The sequence below is a fragment of the Hemicordylus capensis genome, chromosome 3 (genome assembly GCF_027244095.1).
Source record: "Hemicordylus capensis ecotype Gifberg chromosome 3, rHemCap1.1.pri, whole genome shotgun sequence".
In the NCBI taxonomy this organism is placed as follows: Eukaryota; Metazoa; Chordata; class Lepidosauria; order Squamata; family Cordylidae; genus Hemicordylus; species Hemicordylus capensis.
In genome coordinates, this window is record NC_069659.1 from 38755305 (window position 1) to 38776624 (window position 21320).

Sequence of the window (21320 nt, forward strand, 5' to 3'; positions counted from 1 at the left end):
GGTGGACCGCAGTGACAATTTACTGTATGCATTTGTTGCAATTATAGCCTGCTCTTCCTCTAATTCTCTCAGAGCAGATGATATGCATACAACTACCCTGTCCGCTAGACTAGGTTGAAAAATGATGAGTTGCTCAAGACCTTAAGTAATATTCTACATCCCTGGGGGGGGGGGCGGGTTGTTGCTGAGTGATAAAGTAATAGGTACAAACACATAAAAACTTACTTGGCTTTTATCAACCACATCACATCACATACAGAAGGCATCCTATGGCTTAATATTTAAAACAAATCTAAATACAGTATGTTAGACCGATCATGTGTGTGCTTGTGAATATATATATATATATATATATATATATATATATATATATATATATATAAAACAAAATATGACTGACAACAGAGATTGAAGAAACCAAATTTTAGTTGCAGGATTTAGCTTATGCCTTCACCATCAAGAGATGGATTTATTTAAAAGGTTGTGTGAACACATACAGCTCACCAGATGTCTGATAAAGAATGCTGTGTTAGGAGAGTTCCAGGTGACAATAAAATAATGATGGAGAGATGTTGTAGGTGGAATTTTTCTCCCTCTCTCACAAGACTAGGTCATCCCATGAAACTGAAGGCTGCGAAATTTAGGACCAACAAAAGGAAGTACTTTTTCACACAGCACATAATCAATCTATGGAATTCTCTGCCACAGGATGTGGGGATGGCCACTAGCTTGGATGGCTTTAAAAGGGGCTTAGAGAAATTCATGGAGGACCAGTCTCTTAATGGCTACTAGTCTGGTGGCTATAGGCCACCTCCAGCGTCGTGCCTCTAAGATGCCTCTAAATACCAGTTGCAGGAGAGCAACAGCAGGAGAGAGGGCATGCCCTCACCTCTTGCCTGTGGGCTTCCTAGAGGCATCTGGTTGCTGGACAAGATGGGCCTTGGGCCTGATCCAGCAGGGCTGTCCTTATGTCCTTATGACATAAGATAGGGGGTTTTTTGTATTGTCCTCCAAGTTCAGTCCATGAGGCGTGAAGGTCTTGAGTATATCAAAAAATTGTCTCATTTGTTCAGTATCTCACAATGTGCATGTTGCTCAACAGGAAATATTTCCATATTGCTGAGACTATGGTTGTCTGAGTTGAAATGTCTGGTCACAAGGGGTATGTTCTACCCCCCCCCCCCGCCCTTAAAGGTAGACCGCCCCCCCTCAGTGCCGGACCGCGCCGCATGGTTCCGTGCACACCACTAAAACCACCCTGAGCAATTTTTGGAAGGGCAGTATATAAATTGGACAAACAAACAAACAAACAAATAATATTCACAGGTTATGCACGGAATAGCTAAGGTGTAATGACCTGCCTTGGCCGACTGCCCAGCAGCTGCAAAGACCACTCTTTTCGGAGGGGAAAGGAGAGCCAGAAAGGAGAGACAGGAATGGAAAACCAGACATAGACAGGAGTCAACACCAGAGGACAGACGACTGGAGAGTCACAAACATTACCAGAGGTCTAAACTGGGAAGTCCACAGGATCAGGGGTACATACGAAACAGAGTCAAGGTTGCTTATGGTAGGGCTGGTCACTATGGACATTGTTTCCAGCACAGACCCCAGCTTCCAGGCTGCTCTAAATAGGCAGAGTGCTGAGAGCCCGACCCATCACTGCAGCTGGGTCTTGTCAAGAAGACATGGCTGGGCCAGAGCTGGGACACCTGTTCCTTCTGGCTAGCCTTTCTGACCTATAGCATTCCTTCCTCTGAGCCTGTACTCTGGCCAAACGTCGCTGTCATGGATCTGGGACAGGCACCTCGCCTTCAGTGGCCTTGGAGGCTTCATCAGGAGGAAAGAGGCAGAGGGGCCTGCAAGCCTGTCAGCCCTGGCTCTGTTGAGCTGGCCGGAGTTTCAGCCTGCGCCCCCTGTTCTGGGTCTTCATCTGAAGAATCCTCCTCCACAGCCCCCATGGGAGTCATCACATAAGGCTACAGAATACTTGATCCTGTCACAGAGAATGTTAAACTGCATAGTTTTGCATATTTTGATGAGAGGCAAAAGTCAAATGCCAATGTGATATCTGTCTGTGACCTGGATATTCTAACAAGTGAAGAGGCTGAACAGCAACCACAGCAACATAATGAACAAATAATCATAGACTATGATATAATCACAGTCTATTCTTAGTCATAGTCTAATCATAGTCTATTCTAATAGTCTAATCATAGTCTATTCTCAGTCAAGAATGGGAGATTGAGATGGAATCAGAGAGGTCTAATTGAGAAGGCGAGATTGAGATGGGACAAGAAATGAGATGTTCAAGCAGAATTAATAAACGGATTCCGCCTAAAAGATTGTCACTGGCAGCCAGAGAAGAGAAAATGCCAGAACCTACAGATTGGTACAAAATTGAAGGCATGCCAGATTCAGAGACAGATAAATTGCTGCAATCAGGAAAGGAAAATATTGCATCACACCATAAAACAAAATGTGGGACTCGTAATTCAAGAACGAGATAATTAGAAGGGGGATGTTGGGATTTTGCCGTGGACATTGTCTTAGTTCTTTGTGTGGAGCATGCTTGTATGTATTTGAATGTGTGTGTGTACTGGTTGGGGGCTGGAGTCACTGTGTTTGTTTGTCTCCTCCGCTCTTGCTGTCCTGAATTCAAACTGAGAGGTTCTCCTTCTCTCTGCATAAGAGACTGTTAGTTTGTTTATTGTTTTCTCAGCCTATGTTTTTGTTCAAACTCTTGTTTCTCTGTTCAATTACTTATAGAGGATAAACAATTTCACTGCGACATATGACATAATAATGGGTGATTCAGTCCTAATAGTGGATGATTCAATTATTAGGGGCATAGAGAGATGGGTCTGTGGCCCGCAAAGACTGCATGGTGACCCGTGTAGACCACATGGTGACTTTTCCTGATTGCCCAGTACTTGGAGGAGCCTGTGGAGGAAGACACCACGATGGACCATGTGCAGTTCTGGACGACCCGTCGCCAAGTCTGGCCGGACATGGGAGTGATTGCTGTGTGCCTCCTCTCCTGCCTGCCAACTACTGTCCAGAGCGAGCTGGTGTTTTCACGTGCCGGGGATGTGGTAACACTTGCTCAGTCCCGATTGGACACTGGGATAGTCGAGCAGTTGGTCTTCCTCAAGATCAATTTCCCCTTGCTGGGCTACCCCGAGCTGCAGGTTGAGCTGGGCGAGTGATTGGCCCATGGTTGGTCACCTGCCTGGCGTAGCCTCTGCTCATCCCTCCCCTCCCCCCTTCCACCTTCTGCTGACATGACAGATGTGCCAACCAAGTCGCAGCATGCCCACATGCTGTGACTTGCCAACTGATACACCATGCCCACTTAAGAAACCCAATGCTGACCACAAGCCCCTAGTTCTCCCACCTGACAGCATTCGGGGGGCCGTCGTGGGCACGGCACACACAAAACCACACACCCATACTAGCCTAGGCACCAGCGCCGGCGGCCTACACGTGTTGTAAATATGTAAATATGCCCCCCAAAATTTGATTTTTCAAAATACAAATGCAAAAAAATGAAGATTGGCATACTGAATAGATGAATTTACATAGATATTGATTGATAGTTGAAATGATTGTTGATGATGAACTGATGAAAAGCTTGATTTATATCATTCATTCCAATTGTTGGCAACATAGCGATTTTTTAAAATGAGTTCTTTGTGGGGAGGGCAGGGCACTGGGACAGTGGGACTATGCCCCAAACTCAAACTATTATGATGATTGTAAATATTTCAGTATTTGCACTTGTCTAGTTAGAAAGAAAGTTGTGTGTGTGTGTGTGTGCGTGCGCGCACACACACACATGCATGGATGGAGGCTTTTTCCATTGTGTATGTCTGTGTGGATGCTGTGTCAGTGTTTTTTCTTCCTCCATCCATCTATCCTATCCATCCCTCCATCTTCCTTCCACCCACCTACCCACCTATCTATTTTCTATCTATCTATTTATTTAACACATTTGCATACCAGTGCCTTGCCAGCTGCCTCTCCCCTCCTCTTCCCTCTCAGTTTGGTTCTGCTGACACGCACACAAACCAGACACACATGCACCGGCCATGATGAGTAAGTGGTCTCCCGCCACACTGCATCGTGTGTGGCCTCAACTGACCCGCCTCTGAGCCGGACTTTCCATCCCTTTAATTTTTTGAGCTTCCCTCTCTTCCCTCTCATTTGTTTCTGCTGACATGCACACACACAAACACACTGACATGTATGCACTGGTCTGGCAAGTTGATGAGAAATGGTCTCCAACAAAAGCACAGTGTGTGTGTGTGTGTGTGTGTGTGTGTGTGTGTGTGTGTGTGTGCGCTCAGACCTACTCTGAGAGCTAGACCTTCATCTCCCTTTAATTTTTTCTGAGACCCCCTCCCCCCTCCCCCCTCCTTCTCCTCTTCTAGCTAGCAGCACGCACCACACACAACTCCAAGCACAAACACGCATGTGCTGGTGCCAACACCTGTCTGGGACCTGTGTGTGACTCCTAGAGCAAAGATGTGGTGTACCAGACACAATCTATGGCGTTTCTTTCCCCAAGGCAAAAGGCATGTACTGCACACACAAAGAGAAGAGCAGACTAGAAAGAACTAGCAGCAGGTGAGTGTTACTGTAAGTTCTCCTGACCTTCAGGTGCACTATGTGGTAGTAGTTCCTTCTAGTTAGTGTGTTATTGCCTATATGCCCTCCCTTGTTTCTTGTAGTTGCATCACGGGTTGGCTACTACTGCCTTGCATCATCCTAGTTAGGTCTTGTTGGTTGTGGCTGGCTGTGTGCTGTGGTGTTGGTGTAGCTAGTCTGTGGTTTTGTTTGGATTGGTCCCCTTCTTGACTTTTTCAGCTGTGCATGATGCAGGAGGAGAGCAGGTCTGCTTCTGTGGTGGCTGGCAGTAGGCAGTGGCTTTTTAGTTTGCTTTCAAGTGGGTGGTTTGTGTCATCTTAGTTGCTTTTGGTAGGTGACCTGGCCTGGGTGTTAGGGTGGCCTGCTAGGGGCACAAAAGGGGGGGGGGGTTCACCCAGTGAACTTTCACCCAGTGACCCAGTTCCCACCACTAGTTCCTATTGGAGTTTTAACAAACAATATTAAAAAATTCATAAATAAAGAACAATCAATCCTATCAATTTGGGGTGGCTTGGGGGAGTTGAGGCCAGCCCTGCTGTGCCCCCAGACCCACTTTGGGGTGCCCTGCCGCCACCCCCAAAGGTGAGGTTTGGGGCTGCCCCAAATCCCCATTGTTCCCTATGGGGAATTTTTTAAAAGGAAATTCACCATTAATAGTAGGAGCACCCAATTGCCTTGGGGTTTGGTAGGTGGTAGGCACCCATGGGTGCCTACCACCCACCCCAGTTTTTGGCCCCTAGGTACTCCACATAGGAAATAATGGGCAATAATAATTAAAAATTCAAAAATTCATTAAAATTCATAGGAGTGTCCAATTGCTTTGGGTGGTAGCTGACACCCATGGGTGCTTACCACCCAACCCAGTTTTGGAGGCTCAAACCAGTTCAAACCAGTTTGAACCAGGTTCAAATTTGAACTGAACCAAAGGGGGGTTCGAGCAAAACCAAAACCGAACCAACCCACCCCACCACCCCCGGTTCAAACCCAGTTCGAATTCAAACTGAACTGGGCAAACTGGTTTTGTGCACACCCCTAGGTACAGGCTGCTGGACTAGATAAACCTTTAGCCTGATCCATCAGGCCCCAGTTTATGTTAGTATAAAGACTTTATTTTTTAATAAAAGGAGTAGTTTTTGGTAGTTTCATGTTCATTATATATTTTTAATGATTACCCTGTAAATGATGTTCAGCAGGGGAAGTTCTGAAGCTATGTTGACAAGAAAATTTCACTTAAGGGAAAAAATGCAGCATATGAGAAAGGAAGCTTCTGAGTGTTTGACCTAGAAACTTAAAAGTAGATTTTGGTCCCTCCTCAATCTCAGAAAATTAGGGAAGAGATGGTTTTGGGGAACTGTCTTTTTAATTAAGGGTGTACAAGCAAGCACCATTTGTCCTTAGGGATAGCCAATAAATCCTCCTGCCTAATTAGCTGGCTCCCTTACTATTTCTCAGAAAGAGCAAACATATATACATATTTATTTAATTCCCCCATCTGGCCCTTTACACAAAGGAATAAGAAATGAGAGAGCATCAGGTGGTTCTCTTTTAAAAGTAAGATGTTAATTGGATGAGCCATAGCACCAACATATCAAATTGATATTTTAAAAATCAGGTCAACTTTAAAAATGAATGATTCAAAGCACTTCAAAGTGTTGCTCTATGAAGGCTGATGTACCCACACTTGAAATGCATAGCCTGAAGTGGAGAGCTGGTCTTGCAGTAGTGAGCATAAATAGACCCATTTGCTAAGCAAGGTTTACCTTGGTTTGCATTTGGATGGGTGACTACGGATGGGTGACTGTAAACCACCCTGAGCCATTTTTGGAGGGGCGGTATAATAAATCAAATAAATAATAAATACATGTGAGTGCTGTCTGCTGTTAGATATTCCCCTTAGGGGATGAGGCCATAGCTCAGTAGTAGAACATCTACTTGCATGCAGAAGGTTCCAGGTTCACTTCCTGGCATCTCCAGGTAAGGCTGGGAGAGACTCCTGCCTGAAACCTTGGAGAGTCACTGCCAGTCAGTGTAGACAATACTGAACTAGATGGATCGATGGTCTGACTCAGTACAAGGCAGTATACTATGCTCCTATAGGGAAAATAGCACACAATACACAATACCAGAATGGAAAGAAAGGGAGGACATTCAAATAGGGAAAAGGGAAATTCCTTGGGGTTGGAATCCATAATGCTTTGCCACTTTAAAACTTGTCATAAATAAGTTTGCTGCTATCCTACCATCCCACTTTGAGTTGAGATCAGATTGACCCTCTGCGTCCACTGTCATACTTACTTCTTATGTTAAATGTAAATGTTACAGTGTAGTTACTAGTTTCCATTTTAATTGACAGCCTGTGCTTTCCAGCATGCATATATCTGATCTTTGGAAACTCCACTGAAACGACATGCCTGTAAAGACAAAATATTATTATTATTGTTGTTGTTGTTGTTATTAATAAAACAGACAAACATCTGCCACACAATACACCAGATATCACTGTAGTTGAGAAGAAAGAAAAACAAGTTAAAATAATCGACATAGCAATACCAGGGGATAGCAGAATAGAAGAAAAAGAAATAGAAAAAAATCACCAAATACAAAGATCTACAAATTGAAATTGAAAGGCTGTGGCAGAAAAAGACCAAAATAATCCCAGTGGTAATTGGCACCCTGGGTGCAGTTCCAAAAGACCATGAAGAGCACCTCAACACCATAGGGGCCACAGAAATCACCATCAGCCAATTACAAAAAACAACTTTGCTGGGAACAGCCTATATTCTGCGACGATATCTATAACAACAGCAACAACATTGACAATAAAATTCTGGCATCCCAGGTCCTTGGGAAGGACTCGATGTCTGGATAAAACAAACCAGTCAATAACACCTGTCTGACTGTGTTTAATAATAATAATAATAATAATAATAATAATAATAATAATAATAATGAAAGAAATCAAGTATTCACAGAAGTTGAGCTCGAAGAACTGCAAAGAGCAACACAGGCTCAAGATATGGAAGAAGAATTACTACCAACTGAAGAAGTTGCTCAGGCGCAGGTGGAGGATGTGTTGGAAATAGAGGATGCCACTGTTGCTGAACTGTTTCAAAATCAAATTCAGAAAACCTCACCTCAAATGCTGTTTAACAGAAAAGCAACAAGAACTAAAGCAAAAAATAACTGAGCACATGAACCAAACAACCACCAGGGTTCGACTTCCAGCGCTAAAAACAGTTGCCAAAAAACAACTTGCTCAGGCATTAAAAGATGTCAATGCTGGACTTGCAGAAATAACAACCAATAATTTGCAAGAAACAAACCAACTAATGTACAGTGCAGCAACAATAACAACACAAGAGCTCAGATATAAGATCAGTGGACCTGTAAAAAAAGAAAGTAGTACATCACCTAAATGGAAGATTAGATTAGAAAATAAAATCGCCAGGCTTAGATCAGATGCTAGTAAATTGAAAGATATGAAAGACAAGAAGCTGAAGAATGAAAACACCAAACAGTATCTGATCCAAAAATACCACCTAGATTCAAGGAGAATTAGAGAAGTCCTGGAAATAATAAAGCAGCAAATAACAGCAGTGTCAAAGAAGATTAGCAGATACGAAGCCAGAATTACACAACACAGGCAGAATCTCCAATTCCAGTCGAATCAGAGACGTTTGTACCAAAGCATAGAAGGAGAAACTGCAAGAAACATAGAAACACCAAATAAAGAAGAAATAGTGCAATTCTGGAGGAAATTATGGGACAATCCAATAGATTATAATAAAAAAGCAGGCTGGGTGAAAGAGGTCGAAAAATGTAACCAACAAATGCAAGATCTAATAATAACACCAGAATTAATAAGTGAAAGAGCAAAGAAAATTAAAAATTGGACTGCACCATGCGACGATGAAATGCATGGCTTTTCATTCATTCATTCGAATTCTATACCACCCTTCCAAAAACGGCTCAGGGCAGTTTGGCTTAAACACCTAACAAGCCTTCATAAACAACTATCAAAACAGTTCAATCACATTTTGCAAGGAGGTGTTATTGAACAATGGCTAACAACTGGGAAAACTCATCTCATAATGAAAGACCCAGCAAAAGGTGCACTTCCAAGTAATTACAGACCGATAACCTGCCTGCCAACCATGTTCAAATTATTAACTGGAATAACAGCAGATGAAGTAATGCAACACTTATTAACTAACAAACAGCTTCCAGCTAAACAGAAAGGAAATTGTCCAAACACCAGAGGCACAAAAGACCAGCTGCTGAATGACAAAATGACTTTAGAAAATTGCAAGAGAAGAAAAACAAATCTAAGTGTTGCATGGATTGACTACAAGAAAGCCTTTGACTCATTGCCTCACACATGGATACTAAAATGTTTAGAAACAACTGGTGTCAGCAAAAACATTCAGATATTTATTTAAAAAGCAGTGAGCATGTGGAGTACACAGTTAACAATCAATGGTGAGACACTTGGACAGGTTAGCATTAGAAGAGGTATTTTTCCAAGGGGACTTACTATCCCCTCTGTTGTTTGTAATCGCCATGACTGCACTTTCACATATACTAAAGAAAACAGGCCTCGGATACCAAGCATCTAAAACATCAAGTAAAATCAACCATCTGCTGTACGTGGACAATCTGAAGTTGTATGGAAAGTCCCAGTCAGAAATCGAATCACTGCTAAACACTGTCCGTATATTCAGTAGCAATATAGCAATGGAGTTTGGACTAGACAAGTGTGCTGCATTAATCATGAACAGAGGGAAAATAAGAAAAACAGAAGGAATAGAACTGCCCAATGGAAGCAAGATCAAGAACCTGGAAGAGAAAGAACCTTACAAATACTTGGGCATTCTCCAGGCTGATAACATTGCACACACTGAAGTTAAAAGAAAAATTGGAAGTGAATATATCAGGAGAGTTAGAAAAATCCTCAAGTCCAAACTCAATGGCAGGAACACCATACAAGCCATAAACACCTGGGCTATACCTGTTATCAGATACACTGCAGGAATAATAGACTGGACCCAGGAAGAGCTAGAGACGCTAGATCGTAAGACCAGGAAAATCATGACTATCAATCATGCTCTGCACCCCCACAGTGAAGTAGATATGCTCTACCTCTCTTGCAGCTCAGGTGGAAGAGGAATGCTGCAAGTCCATCAAACCGTAGAGGAGGAGAAAAGAGGCCTTGAAGAATATATCAAGGACAGTGAAGAAGATGCACTTCAAATGGTCAATAACGAGAAACTATTCAACACCAATGAAACAAAGCATGTCTACAAGAAAGAACAAGTCAAGAACTGAGCAGAAAAATGGAAAAATAAGCCCCTGCATGGTCAATATTTGCACAATATAAGTGGAAAATCAGACATCACCAAGACCTGACAATGGCTTAAGAATGGTCACTTGAAGAAAGAAACAGAGGGTTTAATACTGGCTGTACAAGAACAGGCACTAAAAAAAAATGCAATAAGAGCAAAAGTCGAAAAGTCAACAACAAACAGCAAGTGCCGCCTTTGTAAAGAAGCAGATGAAACAGTGGACCACCTAATCAGCTGTTGTAAAAAGATCACACAGACTGACTACAAACAAAGGCATGATAAGGTAGCAGGGATGATACATTGGAACATCTGCAAAAAATACAAGCTACCTGTATCCAAAAATGGGTGGGACCATAAAATTGAAAAAGTTGTTGAAAATGAAGATGTAAAAATATGATGGGACTTCCGACTACAAACAGACAAACATCTGCCACACAGTACACCAGATATCACTGTAGTCAAGAAGAAAGAAAAACAAGTGAAAATAATCGACATAGCAATACCAGGGGATAGCAGAATAGAAGAAAAAGAAATAGAAAAAATAACCAAATACAAAGATCTACAAATTGAAATTGAAAGGCTGTGGCAGAAAAAGACCAAAATAATCCCAGTGGTAACTGGCACCCTAGGTGCAATTCCAAAACAATTTGAAGAGCACCTCAACACCATAGGGGCCACAGAAATCACCATCAGCCAGTTACAAAAAGCAACTTTACTGGGAACAGCCTATATTTTGCGATGATATCTATAACAACAGTAACAACATTGACAATAAAATTCAGCCATCCCAGGTCCTTGGGAAGGACTCGATGTCTGGATAAAACAAACCAGTCAATAACACCTGTCTGACTGTGTAAACAAGAAATAATAATAATAAGGCTTCAGTTTTTGAAAGTTCATAAGTAAAGGGAAGCAGACCAAATCTGTAACCAAATAAGCAAGCAGAACTTGTGGTCAAGACTTCATTTATCATCATCCTAATAATGCAACCGAGCAAAATCCTATCTGTATTGGTTATCTTCACTAATCAATTCTGTGGACAGTTCCAGGTGGGCTCTCCTGCACTGAGTGCCTTTAAAACTGCCTCCAGCTCAAATTGTGGTGGCTGTTATCTCATCACAGGAGGAGGAAGAGAAGGGAAATTGGTAGCCAGGAGCAGATTACTGGAAGTTGCAAGGTGAGCAGATTGAGCTGTACAGGAGAACCTCGATATTCAGAGGGGTTCCAGTCTCTGCAATGATATGGAAACTGTGAATCCTGAGTCATTGGGGCAATGGGATCATGAGGGTTAGGTTCCCAGAGGCCTGAAAACTGCCCCCCCATATGGAGCGAAAATAGGTTAAAAGGGCAAAATGAAGTGCCCTACCATGCTCTGTGGGCCTCCAGTGATCCAGAAATGCCTCCCTGAAGTCAGAATTTGTCTGGGTTTTTAACCCTTTCCCAGATTTTTTGTAGGTTTTTTAAAGTAAATGAACCATGAAATGGCTCCTGCACCCCTGGCCCATGGATACACCAGTTTAACCCCCTTTTTGCTGGTTTCCCCCCACATATACCAAGGTTGGGTGTCCATTACCCAACCACGGATATGCGAAACCATGGATGCTGGATCCATGAATACCGAAGTTCTCCTGTATGTGTATGTATTCACAGCTGAGTGTCCTCACCTTTGTGCCTCTGGAAAGATCAGAATGAGTAGGCTCATTCACACAACTGCCGTTAGGGTAGGAACATTGCCTGGACAGGGTATGATAGCTGTGCATGCTCCCCATCAGTCATGTGCACTCAAACATCAAGGCCTGAGGCAGAAAGTGTGATTGTATACAATCCCACTCTACCCAGATTTCAGCCCCAGCATTTTACTGAGGATGGACAAAAAGCCAGGAGGTTTTACAGACAGGTCCCCCCACACCACCGAATCCACTCCTGATTAAAGTGTGCCAGTCTACATTTTCAATGGATTTAACCTGATCTCCCTGCGGGCTATCAGGGACCAGGGCAGACAGGGCTTTGTTTTTCTCCAAAGGGAGGCTATGAATTTTGGCTTAGCCCAAGTTATGTCCGGGGTAAAAAAATCCTCTATTTCCAGCAGCTTTTGAGAAAAACTCTGGGGCTTCTTCTGCTTTCTCCAAAGGTGTTGATGGAGGTGCTGATGGCTATGCGGAAGGAGGTGCTGATGCCTATGGGAATGGTCCATCTCATCCCTCAAATTAAAATGCCTCAAATCTGCTGCAAAGCAAATTCACACTTCAGATACCCCAAGGCATAGTGCCATGTGTGAAAAACCTCCAGGCATACAAGGTACAAAAGGTAGCCTGGCCAGGCACTCCTCCAACCCTAAGGCAGTTGTATCAATGAGCCTCGTGTCTTATAGTCTTGTGATTCAACATAGCCTCCCTCCTGGCATCTCCTACAATTCAGTTCTACCGTATGTGTGATGGTTTTAACATATTACTAATATGTAACTGCTTGTATTACATATGCTCTTATTTAGGAAATTATCTCTATCTATAGAACAGAAGTAGGCCTCATCTCTGTCAAATTTAAATGTATGCTTAAAGACATAGCTTTGTCTTAAACGATGTTAATTAAATTGCTAAATTAAAAAAATTAAAGCCGTATTTTACAGAAGAGATATGTAAGTATGTGAGGGACAGGAGAGTAGTTAGGTACTTTAATGATTTGGGGCCTGGGCCTAAAGTCTCCCTTTTGATAATTAAACTCAAACATATCCCCCCACCCAGAAGAATAATTACATTTAAAAAAAATGTCGCTAATAATACAGCACCTATGAAGGGAGAAGCAACAGAAAGCAAGGTGAGGCTACTTTACTTATAGTTTTTATCTTAGCAGTTTTCACGACAGAAGAGGCAATGTGATGTTGAGTTGCAAGGTGATTCGCTTCTTCAGGAGTAGAAAGGAAAGTTCTGATTACTTGAATAGTCCTCAACCAGATGTGCATATGTCTTAAGCGCTTTCCTGAATCACAGGAGAATTCTAAAAAAACAATTCAGTCAGTTTCTTTACTTACCGATTCTCTGAGTCCAGATAGGATTTACAGTCAACCTGGATCTCTTTAAACACCCAAAGACAGATGATGCTTTCTGATATATTTATTATTACTTTTATTTCAATATTTTCAAGTACATCAACATCAATGGGTCTTGCTGCTTCATAGATATTCCCAGGACTTTCAGAATTCATGTAACATCCAAGGTCTTCAGCATTATCTTGGTTCTGCATTGTAGGGAGGGAAGTATACTTTACCTCATAGCACTATTTACATTTCTCTCTCTCTCTTCTTATACGTTTATGGACTTATCTTTAGAAGAGGTACCCAAGCTCATGTTAAAAAAACTTGGATACCAGTTTTAATATTCCATTCACAAAATAGGTCATTGAGTTTCACCCACATAAAAAACAAACAGCTCATCTGGTCGCTACTCAGGGACAGGCCTTCTCCATTGCTGCCCCAAGGCTTTGGAACACGCTTCCTGCTGAAATAAGAGCCCCCTTATCTCCTACAACTTTTTAAAAGGCAGTCAAGACACATTTGTTCACCCAGAATTAGATACCGTTTTAATTGTTTAATTTTTAATAGTTTTAACCTTTTACATTTTAAATAGTTGTAATGTTTTAACCTTTTTAATGTGTTATTTTTATTATTTTGTTGTAAACTGCCCAGTGACTTGTGTTTTGGGTGGTATACAAATATGTTAAATAAATTAGAAATAATAATAAATAAATAAATGCTAGAGTACATGCTTTACAGTCAGAAAGTAGGTACTCAGTTGTCAGGACCTACTGAGACTCAGACCTTCAGGAGACCCTCTCAATGAAGGAGGAGCAAGCCCCAACCAAGTCCCCTGGTCTTGGAAGAAGCCCCCACCCCAGATCCAACAGATCCTGAGCAGCCAGAGTTTGTCGTCCCTCCTACAGATGGAGGAAACCTGGAGTTCTGAGGGCCCAGTGGGAACCATGCCTTTCCCTGGAAACCCTGCCATCACCCTGGGACCCGAGGAGCAGAGCCAATGACAAACCAGAACCAAGCTGCAGCACCAGAGCCAAAGTGCTCTCCTGTATTCTCAGCTGGTTTACTTGGGAGGAGGGGAAGGCCCACTTTGAAGCTTGCCTTGAGTAAGGCCTGACCTCAGAGCTTCAGGAACCTGAGTTCATAGCTCCCATTAAAACCCTGCATTCAAACCTGACTTTGCTAGTGCAACAGCATCCTTTCTGAACTCTTCTTGTCTCCACGGTATCTTGCCCCTGCCTTGCTGCCTCACCCCACTAGACCCAGACACAAGTTCTGTCACTGGCAATGGCATCTTCACTTAAAAGGTAGTAGAGCTGGAACCATGTCTGTGTGAAATCTTGAAGAACCGCTGCTAATCAGATTAGATAAGGCTGAACCACATGACCTAATGATACAATTCAGCAGAAGACAATGTGACTCAGCAGAAGGCAGCCTAAACTTTTCAGTTCTAATATAAGTTCATCCAGTATGTTTGATCTAATGCACATATCTAAAATAAGATTTCTATAGTTTTCTGGTCAAAGTGCTCTTAAGTCTTCATCCATAGGGTTGTCATAAGAGTAAACTGGATGAAAAAATGGCCATTGAACAGATGGGCCTCTTCTGGGATCTTCCATACATAGGAAGGGTATGGAAGGTCCTTCCATACCAAATTATAATTGGTTACAGTCTCATGTTTAGCCTAGTTCAGGGGTTCTTAAATTTGGGTCCCCAGATGTTGTTGGACTGCAACTCCCATAATTCCCAGGCACAATGGCCATGCTGGCTGGGAATTATGGGAGTTGAAATTTGAGAACGCTTGGCCTAGTGCATTGATCTTCAATTGGTGAATCAGGACCCATAAGTACACCCTGACCTAAGGTGAGTGACATGAGTACTATCACCACCATTTTAAAAACAATTTTGCAAAAAGAGAGATGGACAGAGACAGACAAGAAGCAAAAGAGCCAAATTTTGTGGGGCAAAATACAAAAGCAAACAGAGTTCCTTTACTGCTAATAGTTATGAAGAAAAGGTCTCACCTCTGCCTGACAAGCTACACCAGAAAGGGTCAAGCAAGGTTGGAGTGGGCCCTGGGACAAAAAGTAAAGATGGGCCATGGGCATCCACAGGACTTTTTCCAGGAGAGGGCAAAACTGCAATCTTCCACTTACCCGGGAATAAGCCCCATTAAATTCAATGAGGATGGTTCAACCCAAGGTATTGCCCCTTGCCCCCCTTCTGGATGCCCAGCCTGTTCTCTCTTCTTCTTCAGAGGCATGAGGGGAAGTGCAAAAAGAAAGCTGTGTCACTCCCACCCTCGGGATCCTATGTGATAAGTAAACAGGAGGTGAAGATAAAAAATGTCAGCCTGAACACAGAACTGATGTCTTGGAGGATGAGGTTTCCTCTGAGCAGGTTGTAGCGCTAGGGACTCCATGGTGGTGATGCTGCGGGGGGAGGGGAGTGTATTAATCTCAAGGGCCTCCCCTACTCTGCGAGGACAGACAGAAGCAGTAGAGCTGGGTGTTACATCTTGCTTCTTTTAAAACTTTGCCTAGTTGGAGAAGAACAGAAGCCACAGACAGAGTTGGAATAAGGAAATAAGTTAAATACAATACTTCCCCAAAGCTCAATGTTGGTGCAAACATAGCAAAAGCCGCAAAATACTTACGAACTACAGCCATTTTGGTGGCATGAAATATCAGGAAGCAGAGCAGTCCAAAATATATATTTTAAAGGGCATTCTGAGTGAGAACACTAACGTTGTTAAGGAAACCAAAAGAATGAACCTTACCTCCTGCCAGGTGGCAAAATTCAACATTTTATTTCAGAAGGCTAACATTAAAGTTACATTATATCTTAAATTGAGATATTTTTATTGTTACTGTTTTTATGTGTAATATTACAGTATTAGCGGACATGATGAGAAAAACTACTCAAAGCAGTGCATAATTTGTCCTTTTAATTTCAGTGGGACTATTATGAGTAATTTCCCTGATCGTCAGCTATTATGATTATTCTTACTATTATGATGAATATATTATATTGCTTTTCAGCAAAAGAACTCTGAAAGCAGTTTACATAGCAAAGTTATAAGGTATATTGAAACTGTTATATATTGCTGCTTATCCAGTATTTTTATTCATGCATTCATTTATAGATTCATTGTGATTCATTTATATAAAGATTTTCACCTGCACCCCACTTAAGCAAAAGCTTTCATGCAGTTAATAAAATGTTTAAGATTCAACAATGGACATTCAATTAGAAGAATAAAACATTGCGAATCACAAAACAGTAAAACAACATCATAGGCAGTACTAATAACTGAATAACATAATAACTGAAAGCAGAGAAGCAGCAAGAATAAAATCAATCTTCCATTAACAGGGTGGGAGAATAAAATTGCCTTTACCTGGCACCAAAAAGCTGTAAACGGGCCGGGTGTCTTTGGGACGACTATTCCACAGCTGGGGTGTCATTAACAAAGAGGCCCTGTCTCCAGTTGCCACCTGGCTTACCTCTGATGTTGGCAGCCCCCAGAGTAGGGGTGTGCATTTTGGAATTTTCTTGTTTCGATTTGTATCCGAATTGAAACACCCCCATTTTGTTTTGTACCCAAATTTTCTGAATCCGAATTAGCCCTGTTTTGTTTTGTAGCCAAATTTTCCAAATCCTAATCCGAATCGATTTGGATTTTTAAAAAGGGTCCCAGGGCAAAAAGAGTGGGTGGTGGTGGTACTGTCCAATGGGTGGAAGCTACCACCCAAATTTCAAAGGAATTAGGCAAAGGGCTGATTTTTTGTGAATATTTTATAGTTTACACATCTTTAAGAATTTCCCCATAGGGAATAATGGGGATTCCAGCAAATGTATCGCTTCAAATCAAGGGGAAAGGGATGACCTAGAGCAGAGTGTGGTGGGTGGTAGTGCCCAATGGGGGCAAGGAAACTTCCAGAATTATCTCAAAAGAATTAGGAACATAGGAAACTGCCATATACTGAGTCAGACCATTGGTCTATCTAGCTCAGTATTGTCTTCACAGACTAGCAGCAGCTTCTCCAAGGTTGCAGGCAGGAATCTCTCTCAGCCCTATCTTGGAGAAGCCAGGGAGGGAACTTGAAACCTTCTGCTCTTCCCAGAGCAGCTTCATCCCCTGAGGGGAATATTTTGCAGTGCTCACACATCAAGTCTCCCATTCATATGCAACCACGGCAGATCCTGCTTAGCAATGGAGACAAGTCATGCTCAGCCACAAGACCAGTTCTCCTCTCCATTGGGCAAAGGGCTGATCTTTTGTGAATTGTTGAAGTTTACGTGTCTTTTAAGATTTCTCCCATAGGGAATAATGGAGGTTTCAGCAGCCCCATAATTCCACTTGGGGGGCACTGGGGTTTTCCAGAGCGAGGGGTTGTGTAGTCCACATAGGGTGCCAACCACTTCCATACCCACAAGCCCTTGGGGTACTGGGTTTTGTGTTTCTGAGGTATTCATTGTAGATTCTCTGGTAGCATATGAGATTTTAAGTGAAGAACAAGAATCCACTCTCATATGCTACCAGAGAATCTACACTCAGAACACCACAGAAACAAAAGAACCCAGCACCCTATGGGTTAGCAACCCTTTCCCTGGCCAATGTGGGGTCAGTAAAGAGTGGCAAGAAGCAAAAGAGCCAATGGGTAACAAGGAGGGAATTGTCAGCAGGTCAGCCCATGATTTAGGTCACCGATCAGAAGGCTAGAAGGGTGGGAAATTCAAAGAGATGTCAAACACAAAATGGAGACTGACTCAGAGATCACTACAAAATGGAGGTCTGAAACAACAAAACGTTTTGTAGCCGAAACAGGAACGTTTTGTTTTGTATACAAAACTTTTGGATCTGGAAAATGGGTGTTTTGTAGTCAAAACAAAACATTTTGTACAAAACATTTTGTATCCGAAACGTTTCGCACATCCCTACCCCAGAGCAGGGCCTCACATGCTGATCTTAAAGAATGGGCAGGTTCTAATGGGAGTATATCTTTTTACCTCATCAGAAGCTGAGGATTCTGATGATCTTGAAATGTTACCATTTTGCTTGATTAAAAGGCAAGTAATCTTTGATGTATTCAGGGTAATCACAGCCGTGGACGCCACTGTAAGAATTAGAGCTGCAAAAATAAAGAAATTCATGCAAAGAATAGAGAAATAGAGCAATGTCAGGAAATTAAGGATCATAGTGAGAATTGCAATGCAATGTCACATGTTTTGCACGGATAGTGGAATGACATATCCACCTGTGTATTTACTTATAATTTTGACTTTTGAACACAATGGAATGACATGAATAAACACAATTGGCTGCTTATATGATCTTCTCCACAGTCCTGAAATTGTGCATATGTTCCCCACAAATATGACAGACAACAATCAACAACAAAATTCCTATTAACAACCCACTCTACTCAGCATGCCCCAGTCCCACCTTATTTTCCCGTTTTGGGCCTCAGACCAAGGAAGGAAGGGAGTTGTGAAGCCACCCTGATTTTCCTCTTCCCTTCCAGGGATTAAACCAGTCTTACAGTAGCGAGCGTAAACTCTCCCCTTTGCTAAGCAGGGTTTGTCTTGGTTTGCATTTGGATGAGTGACTACATGTGTGCATTGTCTGCTGTAAGAAGTTTCCTTTAAGGGGGCCGTAGCTCAGTGGTAGAGCATCTGCTTGCATGCAGAAGGTTCCGGGTTGAATCTCTGGCATCACCAGGTCGAGCTGGGAAGGACTCATGTCTGAAACCTTGGAGAGCTGTCGCCAGTCATTGTCGACAGTACTGAAAGTTCTGGCTGGCCGGCCGGCTTCTTCTCTCTCCCACCCACCAGCTTCTCCTCCCACCCGCCTGCTGCTGCCACTTTCTGGCTGGCTGCCATCACCACCACCATTTTCTTTTCCCCACCCCTCCTGTGGCTATCTGGCAGCTCTCTGAACTCTTGCGAGAGCTGCCACACATGGGATTAGCCACGGATATGACTTATATATAAAGACAGATAGATAATAGTGGCAAAGTCTATCAGTATTAATAATCTTATCCTAAGAGCTGATGCGGACTAGTCAACTAAAACCTTAGGAGTGTTTGTTGTATTCTCTCTAACAATCTTTTATGCTTTGCCAATTAGAAGTTTGTTCCAGTGGGGATCCTGTAGAGAGCGTGTGGGGTGGAGTCAGAAAGAAAAGGGAGGGAAAGGAGAAGGAGAAAAGGGAGTTGTTTTCTGGATAAAGCCTTAGTTAAAAGTACATAGATTGTTTTGTGTTTATGAGGGAATTAGCTATAAAAGTAATGTATCCTGAGGCCATTGTGGCTGGGGATAATGAGAGTTGTATTCCAAAAACATCTGGGGACCCAAGGCTGAGAACTCCTGTAGTAAATGCTCCTCTTCCTCCTGGGATAGGCTGCTCCTGGCTCTTATGCTGACTGATATTAGGCTGCAGCTGAAATTGGCTGTTTTTAAAATATATATATCCTCACATTGTCCTCTGTGAATGTTGATGGAAAATATTCTCTAGCTATGCACTGTACAGCACCATCATTTGACACACAAAGATTACGTAGTCGTAGTCGTCAACATTTTTAAGTATTGACACATTAGCAGTCCATATTTGACAATATTTGAAGAATGGCATGCAGTACTAGTTAGTCACAGTATCAGACATGAAACAATCAATATTTGATGCTATCTGTCACCAGACATGCAGTAGCCACTTGAAACAGAATTCTCTGGACCGGGTCTCACGGATCGTGAGACCCGGTCCAGAGAATTCTGTTTCAAGTGGTTTCAATTCAAGTGGTTTCAATTCTGTTTCAAGTGGTTTTGGGAAGTGAGCGGGAAGAGCGGGCTAAGCCCGCTCTCCCCGCTCACGAGTGGGCAGGGAGCCCTGGGCAGCCGGATCGGCCGCCCACACGATGGCCAGCTCTGTGACGGAGCCGGTGGGGGGAGCAGGGGCCATGTGGCCCCCGCAAGCCCCAGTATGCCCTGCGTGAGCGTGCAGGGCATACTGGGGAGACCCCCGAGCCGGGAGGCGGCTTTTCGCCTCCCGGTCGGGGGTCTACTCATGAGTAGGTGTGGTGCAAAGCTGCACCGCGGCTACTCATGAACCTAAAAAGCAGGTTTGCTGGAGCGCTCGCTCCGCAAACCTGCTTTTTAGCAGGGGTTCCAGAGCGGGTTTGCCGCTCCAGAACCACCGGGCTCGGCTGCGAGCCCAGAGGTTCTGGCGATCAGCAAAAATCGGGCTAGCGGAGGCTAGCCCGATTTTTGCTGATCTTCAGAATCGCGCCCCCCCCCTCTCACACACACTTTAATTAGCCAAGCAGGGAAATATTTCTGACATTTGAATGTTGCATTTCAAGAATGAACCAACACCTATCACAATATGAAATTTGTCAGGTTGTGAAATTTTGCAAGATTTTACTTCAGCTTCTGATCTTAGGCCTTTTGAGGATACCATTGACAGCCAGGAAAACAAACAAATGGATCATAGAACAAATCAATCCAGAATCTTCACTCAAGGCACAAATGACCAGGATTCAAACTATCATACTTCGGACACATCATGTGAAGACCCAGCTCCCTTGAGAAGTCCATAATGCTGGGGAAAGTTGAAGGAAAGAGAAGAAGAGGACGACCAGCAGCAAGGTGGATGGACTCGATTATGACAGCAATGAATGCAGCACTGAGAGACCATAAAGGCCAAGTTGAAGACAGATCATCCTGGAGAGAATCTAGCTATGTGGTCGCTAAAAGTCTACACCAACTTGACGGCATTTAATCAAGGCAAATTTATTCCTTGCTGATGTATTAAATAGACTTGGAAAGGAACCAAAGGAGCTCAGTGATAAAGCACATACTTTGTAGGCAAACATGTTAGAACATAGGAACATGTTCCTTGGTACATGTTCCTATGGTACAAGGTACCAAGTTCAGCCACTAGCATAAAATATCAGGTAGAAGGTCTGGAAAAGACACCTCCTGAGACCCTGGAAAGTTGGCATAGACAACACTGGACTATAAGGGCCTTGCTTGTCTTCCTCTTTTCTCCCCATCATCCCCCCCCCACTTGGTATCATCATGTCTCCATGATTTTAAACTGTAAACCTTAATTGCTTTACCAAAAAAGCAGTACATCAGTGTTACAAGTAAGTAAGTGTCTGACTCAGTAGATGGGGACATCATATGTTCAGTGCTCCATAATAGTAATTGCCTGGGATTCTTGTGGCGCTGAAAGTCATTATTTTGGTTGCCTCTGGGAAGTTGCTGACTTTCTATTGCAGCTCCTCAAAATGGTTCAC

The 21320-nt window shown here is 42.9% G+C and overlaps 1 protein-coding gene across 1 annotated transcript in view; it reads right to left on the reverse strand.

Moving 5' to 3' along the window:
- The window catches only part of FLT3 (fms related receptor tyrosine kinase 3), a 101019-nt gene that overhangs the window by 54323 nt on the left and 25376 nt on the right, over window positions 1–21320 (reverse strand). Inside the window, exons 2-4 of the mRNA XM_053309596.1 lie at window positions 18034–18155; window positions 13021–13226; window positions 6946–7061 (exon numbers count right to left, since the gene is read on the reverse strand). Coding sequence (XP_053165571.1) covers window positions 6946–7061; window positions 13021–13226; window positions 18034–18155 — 444 coding nt within the window. The remainder of the gene's footprint in view (window positions 1–6945; window positions 7062–13020; window positions 13227–18033; window positions 18156–21320) is intronic.